The sequence below is a fragment of the Lethenteron reissneri genome, unplaced genomic scaffold, assembly GCF_015708825.2.
Source record: "Lethenteron reissneri isolate LAM-NWPU_2019-01 unplaced genomic scaffold, ASM1570882v1 scaffold_1076, whole genome shotgun sequence".
NCBI classification, from domain to species: Eukaryota; Metazoa; Chordata; class Hyperoartia; order Petromyzontiformes; family Petromyzontidae; genus Lethenteron; species Lethenteron reissneri.
Genome location: NW_026890757.1, coordinates 59,479 through 73,087, shown reverse-complemented (window position 1 = coordinate 73,087; position 13,609 = coordinate 59,479). Strand labels below are relative to the sequence as shown.

At 52.1% G+C, this 13,609-nt stretch overlaps 1 protein-coding gene across 1 annotated transcript; it reads left to right on the top strand.

Moving 5' to 3' along the window:
- The first annotated feature begins 322 nt into the window (after positions 1-322).
- On the top strand, positions 323-10,502 carry LOC133361450 (cyclin-dependent kinase 4-like). The gene is made up of 8 exons (XM_061580369.1): positions 323-767; positions 5,258-5,547; positions 5,752-5,881; positions 6,521-6,691; positions 7,131-7,246; positions 9,145-9,195; positions 9,716-9,881; positions 10,118-10,502. The coding sequence occupies exons 2-8, from the start codon at positions 5,336-5,338 to the stop codon at positions 10,259-10,261; spliced, it is 990 nt and encodes a 329-aa protein (XP_061436353.1). The 5' UTR covers positions 323-767; positions 5,258-5,335; the 3' UTR covers positions 10,262-10,502.
- Positions 10,503-13,609: the final 3,107 nt, after the last annotated feature.

Here is a 13,609-nt window from a genome sequence, read left to right as displayed (position 1 = left end):
ACAGGGGGGTACCTGGGGGTTACTGGGGGGGGGTACAGGGGGGGTACGGGGGGGGTACATCACTTACACACACACAGAACTTTGCACGTATAAAGTAATGTGCATAGACATTTTTGATTTAAAGATTTCGTGACTGCAGGGATTCATGTTCTTGCTTCTTTCGGTAAACTCACGTAGAAGGGAGATACACAATACAATATAAAACAATAAAAAATAATTAAATCGCGACTTTTTCGCGGGCAACACACACGGACGGAAGCTTGCGTTGCCTCCGAAACGTCGAGATTTAATTTAAATTTCAAATTTTTTCACCTCCGTGACTTTACCGAAAAAAACACAGAGTATGCGCGTAGACTCTTTGGTTATTTCTATTTTATATTTAATAAAATGTTCAACCACGTGACTTTACCGAAAGAAGCAAAGGATATGGATCCTATCAGTCACGAAAAACTTCAAATCGACTGCTGCACATACAGAACTGTGGCCAGTGTTGAGTCTATGGGCGCTTATCAGCTCTACGGAATTTAGCCTCGCAGCCACGTGGTCGCCTATCCGCGCTACGTTTTCTAAACGCGCCCTGCTAAAGCCACGCGTGTTCCCACCAGCGGACCGTCTCCCGCCCTGGTTGTGGTAGCGAAACGTCGAAACTCCTCCTCCACCACCACCACACGAGTCAATAGCTTCGTGTGTCACCTCCTCGCCACGACGGAGTAGAGAGCTCAAGACCCCCCACCACCCACACAGACGTCTACGGAGCGAACCACGAGGTGAGTGAGTGCAGCCCTAGGCCACATTGCCCCGCCTGGTTGGGCTGGGATTGGGCTGGGCTGGGATTGGGATTGGGCTGGGCTGATACCCCCCCACCCCCCACCACCATCCCCTGTGGTCTTTGTGGAACAGTTGAGGGGTCTAAACTGTGTTGGTCAATCCACCCGTGGAATGTAACATTCATGTAAATGTCTAAGTCGAGATCATTTAATCAGAATCTGGGGTCGTGACGGTGACTAGGTGGATGTTAACTCATTCGCCTGGTCTACAGGAGGTCATGAGTTCGATCGCGACCCTGTAGAGATATTGACTACCTCGCCTGGTCTACAGGAGGTCGTGGGTTCCATCATGTCCCTGTAGAGATGTTAACTCCCTCGCCTGGTCTACAGGAGGTCGTGAGTTCGATCCCAACCATGACGCCCCTCTATCAAGTTCAAGTTTATGTATTAGGTGTAGCCCTGTGAGCCATTCGGTTCTTGAATCGGGTGCAACCGCAACAAACAAAAAACAAAAAAATGAACAAGAAAACATCTTAAAGTGAATATGTGACTAAGTGCAAACAGAAAAACTAAGAAAAGACCAAAATATTGCGGAAAAAAACACCGTACACCAACCCTGTGTGCAAAAATCCCAGTGGGATGCAAGTCAAACAACAACAACCACAAGACAACTTAGATTAAGGCCATCAGTCTTACTCCGTACTACAACAAACAAACATGGCCAAACGAAAAAAAAAGGGCCGAACAAAAGCTGTTTAGGCACGCAGTGGCTGGGCATGTGGGTTACATGACCCAGCCAACGCAGCCTTGCCTGCCGGAGGAGCTCACCGATAGGACTTTGTCCAGGTCTTTCAAGGATTTGTGAGCTCCACCGGTTAAGATAGATCGTAGACAGGCCAGCCTCAATGTTTAGGCTGGTCTGTCTAGAATTTCCCTTGGGAGATCATCTCTGCCTGGTGCCTTTCCTGGTCGCCTTCAGGACTTCCTCAACTGATGGCCCCTCAGCCACCCACTCACAGCATTTGAGGCACCGCAGCCTCAGCAGGGTCATCCCCACTTTTCAAATCTACAAACCTGTTCATGGGGGGGATCGGAGATTGGATCACCATACTTTCCCCTAATGACGGTGATAGGTGTGGCACTACAATTTACGTTTTTGATGGAATTAAACAGCGATGTCTGATCACGGGCTACTGAGGCAGATTCCATCTCCTCAGAAACCTGCGACCACCACCCATCATTGCAGCACCTCCCGGCTCTCAAAACCTCTGAGCGAAGGCTGCGGTAAGCCTCCTCATTCTCTGACGTGGAATGCTGTAGACCAGGGGTCCTCAAACTACGGCCCACGGGCCACATGCGGCCCGCCGAGGACATTTATCCGGCCCGCCGGGTGTTTTTGCCGCCGCTGCCTGTCTGTTACTTTTTTTCTACATGAGAAGGACGGTCATTGGTGGAAGAGGGAGAGGGGGCGGAGTTTCCCCCAATCAGACTGCATTGATGGGCAGTGCAGTCTGTATGTCTCTGTGTGGGCAAAGTTATTGCTGGTATATTGTTTTTGTAGCGCTGTATATATTGGTATTTTACTAATAGCAATTTTGACTCCCTAGGAAACAATGATGTCAAGAAAGAGAAAAATTGACTCGGAGTGTAGGATATTCAAAGAACAGTGGACTTATGATTATTTTTTCATGCAGTACAAGGAAAGAGCTGTGTGTCTGATATGCCAGAATATAGTGTCTGTGTTCAAAGAATACAATTTACGTCAACACTATAAAACTCAACATAAAGATACATTTGCTTGTTTGGTCGGAGAAGTGAGAAAAGATACAATATTAAAACTGAAAAATACATTAACAACTCAGCGAAATAGTTTTGTGAAGCAGAAGCAGCTAAATATTTCATCACTGCGAGCAAGTTTTCAAATTGCCAAGCTAATAGCATGCACTGGCAGACCATTCGTGGAGGGAGAATTTGTTAAAGAAAGCCTTCTTTCTGTTGCCAAAGAGATGTGTCCAGAGAAGGCCGATTTATTTAGTACAGTGAGTCTTTCAGGACCTACAATTACACGGAGGATTGAAGAAATGGGAGACAATTTGCATCAGCATTGCAAAACTCCACAAAAAAACTTTCCTATTTTTCCTTGGCACTCGACGAAAGCAATGATGTTCGTGATTCTGCACAACTTCAAATTTTTATTCGTGCGACGAATGACTATTTCGAAGTCACAGAAGAGCTTGCTGCACTGCAAAGCATCAAAGGAACAACTACAGGAGAGGATATCTTTCGATTTAAAGCTTTCGTGACTGCAGGGATTCATCTTCTTGGTTCTTTCGGTAAAGTCACATAGAAGGGAAGTAATAAAATAATTCTCACGACGTTTCGGCCACAACGCAAGCAGCCGTCCTCAGGCGAAAACCAGGTCTGTTGGGGAGACAGCGTCTGAATGAAAGAGCACACGAGCTTGGAGCATATATAAGCTGGGTTGGAAGCGGGGGAAAGAGCGCCTTGACAAAATAATTTCAATATCAAGAGGAATTTAGCATATTTATGGGAAATGCAGGAATGTGATTAGTACTACATATGCCCGTGCTGCATATGTAGTACTAATAACATTCCTGCATGTCCCATAAATATGATAAATTCCTCTTGATATGCAAATTATTTGTCAAGGCGCTCTTTCCCCCGTTTCCAACCCAGCTTATATATGCTCCAAGCTCGTGTGCTGTTTCATTCAGATGCTGTCTCCCCGACAGACCTGGCTTTCACCTGAGGACGGCTGCTTGCGTTGTGGCCGAAACGTCGTGAGAATTATTTTATTATGTTTTATTTTTATTATTTTATTACTTCCCTTCTACGTGACTTTACCGAAAGAACCAAGAAGAGAGGATATCTATGAAAAGGTTTGCCAAACTGTGAATGGGTTGGAGCTGAACTGGGCTAAACTAGCCAGTGTGACAACTGATGGTGCTCCTAGTATGGTGGGTCTAAGAAAGGAGTAATTGCTCGCATTAACCAAGAGATGGACAAACATAACCATTCTCATCCAATAGCCATACACTGCCTCATCCACCAACAAGCGCTGTGTAGTAAATCACTGAAGTGGGACTCGGTTATGAAATTTGTGGTATCTTGTGTTAACTTCATTAGAGCTCATGCACTAAACCACAGACAATTTCAGGCATTTCTGTCTGAGCTAAATGTTGACTATGAAGATGTTCTGTATCACACAGAAGTCCGTTGGCTGAGTCGAGGGAGAGTTTTGAAACGTTTCTATGACTTACTTCCACAGATTACAGCTTTTCTGCTTTAAAAAAACAAAGAAGTACCAGAGCTCAATGATGCAGAATGGAAATGGCACCTTGCCTTTCTGACAGATGTAACAGAGCTACTCAACAGTTTCAATGTGCAACTTCAAGGAAAGGGGAAGCTCATCTGTGATATGCAATCACATGTCAAAGCATTTGAAGTAATATTAGGCCTCCTCATCAAACAAGTGAAGGAGGAAAACTTCTGCCATCTTCCCACAACTCAAAATCTGTTAGCGGAAAAACCATTGGTTGCATTCCCAAACAAAACGTGTGGATTCACTGGAAAAATTGCAAAAGGAGTTCCAATTTGGATTTAAAGAGCTTCATCTCCATGAACAGGACATACAGCTTTTCCGTAACCCATTTTCTATTGACATTGAAAATGTGGATACAATTTACCAAATGGAACTGGCTGAACTGCAGAATTGTGACTCTGAAAGACGCATTCAAGTCAAGCAGCCTTCATAATTTCTATGCATCTCTCCCCTCTGAGACATATCCTCATCTCAGGAACCATGCACTCAAAATGGCAACCATCTTTGGCAGCACTTATGTCTGTGAACAGACTTTTTCCAGAATGAAACATTTGAAATCTCCAACCAGATCTAGACTAATGGATGCACACTTGCATCACTTGTTACGACTACCAGTGACAAATATGGAACCGGACATTGACCATCTCATTAGCCAAAAGCAGGCCCATAGTTCCCATTGAAATACTGGCAAGTTTGTTGATTTAACTTGACTTGTTCTTCATTTTAAATATTGTATTTATTCCCGTTTTGTTTCTTCACTTCAAAATAAGATATATGCAGTGTGCATAGGAATTTGTTCATAGTTTTTTTAACTATAGTCCGGCCCTCCAACGGTCTGAGGGACAGTGAACTGGCCCCTGTTTAAAAAGTTTGAGGACCCCTGCTGTAGACTATGAGAGTGGGCCTGTCGCTTTTTCTCAGCCAGCCTGAACACCTCCTCTGTCAGCCAGGGTCTCTGGGGAGGTCTGAACCGCGTACCCAAAGCAGCCATTGCAGCTGCATGAGCCACAGTCATTAACCTCGCCCATTTACCCTCGATGTGTATCTGTGACCCTCTGTGACAATTCTCTCTCTCTCTGTCTCTCTGCGACTCTCTGCTTCTGTCTCTCTTGCGTCTCTGTGTGGTCGCTGCTGCTGCTGCTGCTAGCGGCGGCGGCCTTCCGGCAGCAGAGGACATCCACGTGACCTGCGGCGTCTGCGTTCGAAGCGTTTGGGGGCGGCGGGGATGGAGCAGCAGTACGAGTCCGTGGCCGAGTTGGGCGCTGGGGTCTACGGGGCCGCGACGACTTTGAAGGCTCGCGACCTCCGGGAGCAGGGCCGCTTTGTGGCGCTGCTCAAGGGCCTGCGCCTGCAGACAGGCGGGGGCCCGGAGGAAGATGCCTGGCAGCTGCTGCAGCTACAGCTGCTCACGAAGCTGGAGCACCCCAACGTGGTGAGGTGGGTGTCTCTCCCACCCCTCGCGCCGCGTCACAATCCCTCGCAATCGTCGCCGCGTCAGCCTCCATCCTCCAATTCTCCACGGTCATCGTGTCTTGAAAAGATTAGGAGACAGATCATCGTCGTCGTCGTCAAACCGAGATGACTTCTGCGCTCTCTTGCTCTGATGTCTCCGACCCCCGACCCCCGACCGGCCTGCCCCAGGCTGCTGGACGTCTTTGTGGATATTCGTGACGAGGGCGGCGCGCGTCACGCCGTGGTCTGTGAGCTCGTAGACCAGGATCTGTCCACCTACCTGGGGAAGTCGCCCCACACACCGTCCCACCACATCAAGGTGCCACCGCCAGCACCACCACCACCCACCCCGTCACTCCCTACTCCACCCCCAAAAGGCAACACCACTCTCAGAGTCTCTGTGTATCTCTATGGGTCTCTGTGTGTCTCTGTGAGTCTCTATGAGTCTCTGTGTGTCTCTGTGTCTATGAGTCTCTATGAGTCTCTGTGTGTCTCTGAGTCTCTATGAGTCTCTATGAGTCTCTGTGTGTCTCTGTGTATCTCTGAGTCTCTATGAGTCTCTACCAGTCTCTGTGTATCTCGCACGCACGTTGCCAGCCGAGCCTCGGAGCGGCTAACGAGTTACACTCCCCCCCCCCCCTCCTTGTGTCGTGACCTTGTGCCGTGCCCTTGTGCCGTGCCCTTGCGCCGTGACCTTGCGCCGTGACCTTGTGCCGTGCCCTTGCGCCGTGCCCTTGCGCCGTGACCTTGTGCCGTGACCTTGCGCCGTGACCTTGTGCCGTGCCCTTGTGCCGTTACCTTGTGCCGTGACCTTGCGCCGTGCCCTTGCGCTGTGCCCCTTGTGCCATGACCTTGTGCCGTGACCTTGCGCCGTGACCTTGTGCCGTGCCCTTGTGCCGTGACCTTGTGCCGTGACCTTGCGCCGTGACCTTGTGCCGTGACCTTGCGCCGTGCCCAGGAGGTGACGCGCCAGCTGCTGTGTGGGCTGCGCTACCTGCACGGCCACGGCCTGGAGCACCGCGAGCTCACGCCACGCAGCGTCCTGGTGACGGCCTCCGGGCGCGTCAAGATCGCCGGCTGGGGGCTCGCACGCTTCCTGGACAGCGCGAGCAGGGCTCCCACCCCGGCGGTGAGTAGAGAGAGTGAGAGAGAGAGAGGTCTTCTTGGTTCTTTCGGTAAAGTCGTCACGTAGAAGGGAAGTAATAAAATAATAAAAATAAAACATAATAAAATAATTCTCACGACGTTTCGGCCACAACGCAAGCAGCCGTTCTCAGGTGAAGACCAGGTCTGTCGGGGAGACAGCGTCTGAATCTGTCTTCCGGCCAACACCGGCGACGATTATCTTAACCGGTCCCGGGCCTCCCCTAGGTTGACTCAGCCCCAAAAGAGTACCCGGTGCGGTGCGCGGTAAACATCGCCACCGGGGAGACAAAGGCGGCCGGGCGCGATGCTGGCCACCCACCCCCTCGTGTGCCGGCCGTCATAGGTGCTGCTAACGGCACTTGCCCCTACGGTGTGTGAAGGCTACACGGGGGATCTTTGTCTTTGTGTGTGTGCTGCTGTAGGTGTCCCCGTCGTGGTACCGCGCCCCGGAGCTGCTGCTGCTGCGGGTGACCTGCGGCCCGGCCGCTGCCGACCTGTGGAGCGTCGGCTGCATCTTTGCTGAGATGTTTACACGCAGGTGCTCCTTGAGCACCGCCACCCGCACACCCAGCCACCTAGCAACCCACCCACCTAGCAACCCACCTAGCAACCCACCTAGCAACCCACCTAGCAACCCACCCACCTAGCAACCCACCCACCTAGCAACCCAGCCACCTAGCAACCCACCTAGCAACCCACCTAGCAACCCACCTAGCAACCCACCCACCTAGCAACCCACATAGCAACCCACCCAGCCACCTAGCAACCCACCCACCTAGCAACCCACCCACCCACCTAGCAACCCACCTAGCAACCCACCCACCTAGCAACCCACATAGCAACCCACCCACCCACCTAGCAACCCACCCACCCAGCCACCCACCTAGCAACCCACCTAGCAACCCACCCACCTAGCAACCCACCCACCCACCTAGCAACCCACCCACCCACCTAGCAACCCACCCACCTAGCAACCCACCCACCCACCTAGCAACCCACCTAGCAACCCACCCACCTAGCAACCCACCCACCCACCTAGCAACCCACCCACCCACCTAGCAACCCACCCACCCACCTAGCAACCCACCCACCTAGCAACCCACCCACCCACCTAGCAACCCACCTAGCAACCCACCCACCTAGCAACCCACCCACCCACCTAGCAACCCACCCACCCACCTAGCAACCCACCCAGCCACCCACCTAGCAACCCACCCACCCAGCAACCCACCCACCAATCTAACAAACCACCCACCCACCTAGCAACCCACCCACCCAGCCACCCACCTAGCAACCCACCTAGCAACCCACCCACCTAGCAACCACCCACCCACCTAGCAACCCACCCACCCACCTAGCAACCCACCCACCTAGCAACCCACCCACCCACCTAGCAACCCACCTAGCAACCCACCCACCTAGCAACCCACCCACCCCACCTAGCAACCCACCCACCCACCTAGCAACCCACCCACCCACCTAGCAACCCACCCACCTAGCAACCCACCCACCCACCTAGCAACCCACCTAGCAACCCACCACACTAGCAACCCACCCACCCACCTAGCAACCCACCCACCCACCTAGCAACCCACCCAGCCACCCACCTAGCAACCCACCCACCCAGCAACCCACCCACCAATCTAACAAACCACCCACCCACCTAGCAACCCACCTAGCAACCCACCCACCTAGCAACCCACCCACCCACCTAGCAACCCACCCACCCACCTAGCAACCCACCCAGCCACCCACCTAGCAACCCACCCACCCAGCAACCCACCCACCAATCTAACAAACCACCCACCCACCTAGCAACCCACCCACCCAGCAACCCACCCACCCACCTAGCAACCCACCCACCAACCCACCACCTAGCAACCCACCCACCCACCAATCCACCAAACCACCCACCCATCAACCCACTCAACAACCCACCCACCCACCTAGCAACCCACCCACCAACCCACCCACCTAGCAACCCACCCACCCACCAATCCACCAAACCACCCACCCATCAACCCACTCAACAACCCACCCACCCACCTAGCAACCCACCCACCCACCTAGCAACCCACCCACCCACCTAGCAACCCACTCGACAACCCACCCACCAATCTACCAAACCACCAACCCACCAACTCACTCAAGAACCCACCCATCAACCCACCCACCAACCCACCCACCAACCCACCCACCTCTCCCGCACGCAATGTCACCACAGGCCTGGCAAGGTGGCGTCGCCACGGCGCCCGTGCCAGGATAGGTGCGCGTTACGGAGCGCGTGAAGATCAAGGGACAGACCCGGCAGATGCCCCCGTGGGTCCACCTCTCCCCCATTACATCGGTGTTGTTATGATGATGATGACGATGACGACGTGTTATTATTCTCAGCGACGTCGCATCAGGTGACCTCCTTGTCTCTCCTCAACGCAGGCCTCTCTTCCCCGGAGGCTCCGATGTCGATCAGCTGACGGAGATATTCCGGTGAGTTGCTCGTGGATGAGCGTGCGGTGGGCAGCGGCGTGGGGGGCCAATAGACGGTCATCTAATTTGTTAGCAGCAAGCAACGTGGGGGGAGGGGGGGAGGAGGGGGAGGGGGTGGGGAGGGGGGGGAGGGTGGGAGAGGGAAGTGGGAGGAGGAGGGGGGGAGGGGGAAGGGGGAGGAGAGTGAGGTGGGGAGAGGGAAGGGGGAGGAGAAGGAGGGGGGAGGAGGAGGAGGGGGGGAGAGGGAAGGGGGAGGGGGGAGGGGGAAAGGGGAGGAGAAGGAGGGGGGGAGAGGAGGAGGGGGGAGGAGGAGGAGGGGGGGAGAGGGAAGAGGGAGGGGGGAGGGGGGGAGAGGGAAGGGGGAGGAGTATTTGGCTGCTGATGTGAATTCCGCAACAGCCACTTCGTTGCGCAATCATTTATGAAATTAGGTTGATAGTCAACAGCTGAATTCTCACCGTCACCTCCGCCTACCCCCCCTACCCCCCTACCCCCACCCCCCCCGTGGCCCCCACCCCAGTCTTCTGGGCGTGCCGAGCCTGGAGGAGTGGCCGCTCGGAGCCTCCCTGCCGCACGGCGCTTTTGCCGGCCTCCCCGCTGCTCCGCGGGCTCTGGCTGACTCCGTGCCGGAGGTCGGGCCGGAGGTCGGGCCGGACAACGAGAATTTGGCGATGGCGCTGATGCTGGTGAGATGCGGGCGGATTGTACGCGGCGGCAATTGTCGCGGCGGTCGAACGACGCGTTGTTCAGATGCGTGTCCGTACGGGGGTTACCGTCAAGCGGGCAATAACGTATCGTGTCTCTGTGTGTCTCTGTGTGTCTCGTCTCGTGTCTCTGTGTCTCTCTGTGTCTTTCGTCTCGTGTCTCTGTGTCTCTCTGTGTCTCTCCGCGCCCTCCGCACGCACGGCCGTGCCTCCCGCAGGACCTGCTGACCTTCAGCCCCCGCAAGCGCATCTCCGCGTCTGTCGCCCTGTACCATCCGTACTTCTCTGAGGCCACAGACGTGGCCACGGGCGAGAGTACGGCCACAAGCGAGGGTGCGGCCACGGGCGAGGGCGAGGCCTAAGGAGTGGGCCCCGGGGCGAGGCCTAAGGAGTAGGCCCCGGGGCAAGGCCTAAGGAGTGGGCCCCGGGGCGAGGCCTAAGGAGTGGGCCCCGGGCAGCAAGGCCGAGGGAGTTTGCGTCGTTTTTCGTTGGTCGCTTGTGTTGCGCCCGAAACGTTGCGATTTGATTTGTTTTAATGTTTCACCGACGTGACTTCACCGAATAAAACCAAGGAGTAATAAAAGTGAACTCTGAAGCAGCAAAAGAAAAGTGAAGTACATCTTTGTTGTCGTCGTGTTGTTGTTTTCACAAATGTTGCAGTGGGCGACTTATTAAGAGCACGCCGTTACGTAGCGCAGCTACGCACAGGCGATCTGTATTGATTGTATAATGCTCTAGACTTCTGGGTCAGTCATCATATAACTGTGTGACAGCGTCGCAGCCATGTGCGCACTGACACGACCATATGACAATTGAGTATAAACCAAAGGTCGCAATCGGGTACCCGATACCCGTACCCTACACGATACCCGGCTACCCGTACCCAGACGGGTACAGGTACCCGTTCGCGACCCTGGTGCGGCCTGGTACGGGTAGACCGTGAGTCACTGGTGAGTCATCGTTTGTCACTCATTTCCCAACGTCTTGTCTCTTCTCACAATTCAAGTTCCTAGAATCAACCCACCCGCGCCTGCAACATGGCTTCATCCCAGAGGTCGCAATCGGGTACCCGATACCCGTACCCTACCCGGTACCCGGCCGGGTACGGGTAGGGTACGGGTACGGGTACCCGTTTGCGACCCTGGTGCGGCCGGGTACGGGTAAGGAATCAAAACCCGTTTGCGACCTCTGGTATAAACGAACTCACGTGGATACATGCCCCACACAGGGCCTGAACATTGTATCACAAGGGGTCGTTCACTCACGGTTCAATGACACAGCAATACAATTTTAGCCGTTATTAAAACGGTGCTTATACACAGATGTGTACAGGATTTCATGTTGTCCTGTTGCACGTTCTATCTGGCCAAGCAGCACTGGGAAAAGAACATCTGACTCACAAGTTGTGGGGGCCATGAGTCACAATCCCAGGTGGGTGCCAGGTGACTTGACCTCATTATGGGATGTCAGCAATGGATGTCCTGTGAAGAATGTTTTAAGCCCCTTTTTGTAAATCCACCGTTGAAGGCCTCCTGATACCATGTTGAGCATCCATAAAGGTTGAATGAGTTTGACATTTTACTCGTAGGAACCTCTGGTTACACCAGCCCACATGGGATTATTGTGTCCGTCGTGCAGGGAGGGGCTGAGTGGGGAGCGGCTGGGTGGGGAGGGGCTGATTTGGGAGGGGCTGGGTGGGGTGGGGCTGGGTGGAGAGGGGCTGGTCACCCCGTGGTGCCCTTATAAAACTCAACGTTTAACCTACTCACGCCGGCTTGTGCCCGCCCTCACAGTCGGGCATATTTGCGGAATACACCACGCCGCCGTTGACCCTGCAGGCCATTGAGCGAGCAACGTTCCTACCAGCTCCCTCCGCAGGAGGAATGTGTTTATGTGTCGTTAGACCCTCCACCACCCGATGACACAGCCCATCAGTGAGGGTTGCCACGTAAACAAAACACGCCGTGTCGTTACTCGTACAGCGGCACACAGGTGCGTTGGAGAGTAAACCCACGACAACAACGTTTACAATTCTAGTGTGAATTCTAGATTTGAAGTGTTCGTGACTGCAAGGATTCATACTCTTTGGTTTTTTCGGTAAAGTCACGTGGGTACAAAATCTAAATAAATTAGATCGCGACGTTTCGGGCGCAACACAAGCATCCTTCTTCAGGTAGGGACAACTTAGAAGGAGGTTTGTGTTACGCCAGAAACTGTGATTTAATTTTTAACAAAAAAATACCTACGTGACCAACGAGTATAACACTGGTCAAACACGTTTTCTGCTGATTCCAAATCTGGCATCAGTTTTTGTCTATCACATCAGGTTTTTGAGATATCAAATATTTGCATTTTCAATAAAAACTGCGGAAGAAAAATATTAAATAAATGTGGATATCTACATAAAATGATATTATAAACACACCATCCTAAACATACAGCACCATGTTTTAACACTAAAGCAGTCACTGACTCGCAACGACTTGCAATCATAAGTGACAGAGTTAATTTCGGGTAAAATCAATGAAAATGGGGTATGCCGATAGCATAATAAGTATAACCCGTAAAAACAAAGTTTTTCACTCTAAATCCTTTATATGCGTGGCGGCTAGAGTCCTCTCGTCTTCTGGCTTGAGATGGCTGCCACCTATGGGTCAGATGATTGTCTGCCAGCATTAAGCAATTGGTAATTAAATATTGAATTTGTTTTTCCTATACAGTGTAAAATTTTGGAAAAAAAATTTCACGAACATTACTTGTCACACACAACGAGTCTGTGTGCAAAATGTCAGCTCGATTGGATCACGGGAAGTGGGTTAAAAAACGACCGAAAGATTTGCACGGTCGTAAGCAAGCGCGCAAGCAAGTGAACTTAATATAAAGGATTTAAAAATGAGATGTGATTGAGCAAATCTGAGATCAGATTTGGAATCGGCACCCTGAGATGAGTCTAGAACAGCTGCACAAGTCCAGGCCAAAGACAAAGATCCCCCGTGTAGCCTGCAGCGACTGCTGGGGCAGCAGGAGCTGAACGAGTGGACGGCGACTCTGGAACCCACAACCAACCGGCGGGTGGCGAGCGATGAGGTCGGCCATAAATGACGTCACACGATTTAGGACGATTTTTGACCCCCCCCCTCAAATATGACGTCACAGAGCTCTGCCCCCCCCCCCACCCCCCAAAAATAAAAATGCTTCAAATCGCTTTAAACTCTGATGTTGTAGGAGAAAACATTTATTACGAAGTCTATTTAGTGAAGTAGAACGTGTCGTCTATATCTTCTTGGTTCTTTCTGTAAAGTCGCGTAGAAGGGAATAAAATAATAAAATTAATAAAATGAAAATAAAACATAAAAAAACATAATTATATTATTATATTATTTAAAGTTGCGCATTTTGATGTGACGTCACATTTCTCAACTCCCCCCCCCCCTCGTCACGCATCGTCACAAATGTCTGACCGCCCCCCTCCCCATAGGTGCGTGACGTCATTTATGGACGGACCCTTAGCATGAACCGTTTGCCCCCAATCAATAGGTTTCTGTTCACAATATATTTCAATGTCCAATATATTCTAGTGCTGTGCAAGAGCCTGTCAGTGCTGTTTGTTTAACCCCCCCCCACCAACCCTCCATCAAATGTAAACGAATGAAATCGATACTTTATAATCGATCACTAATACTTTATAATCGATCATTATTAATATTACC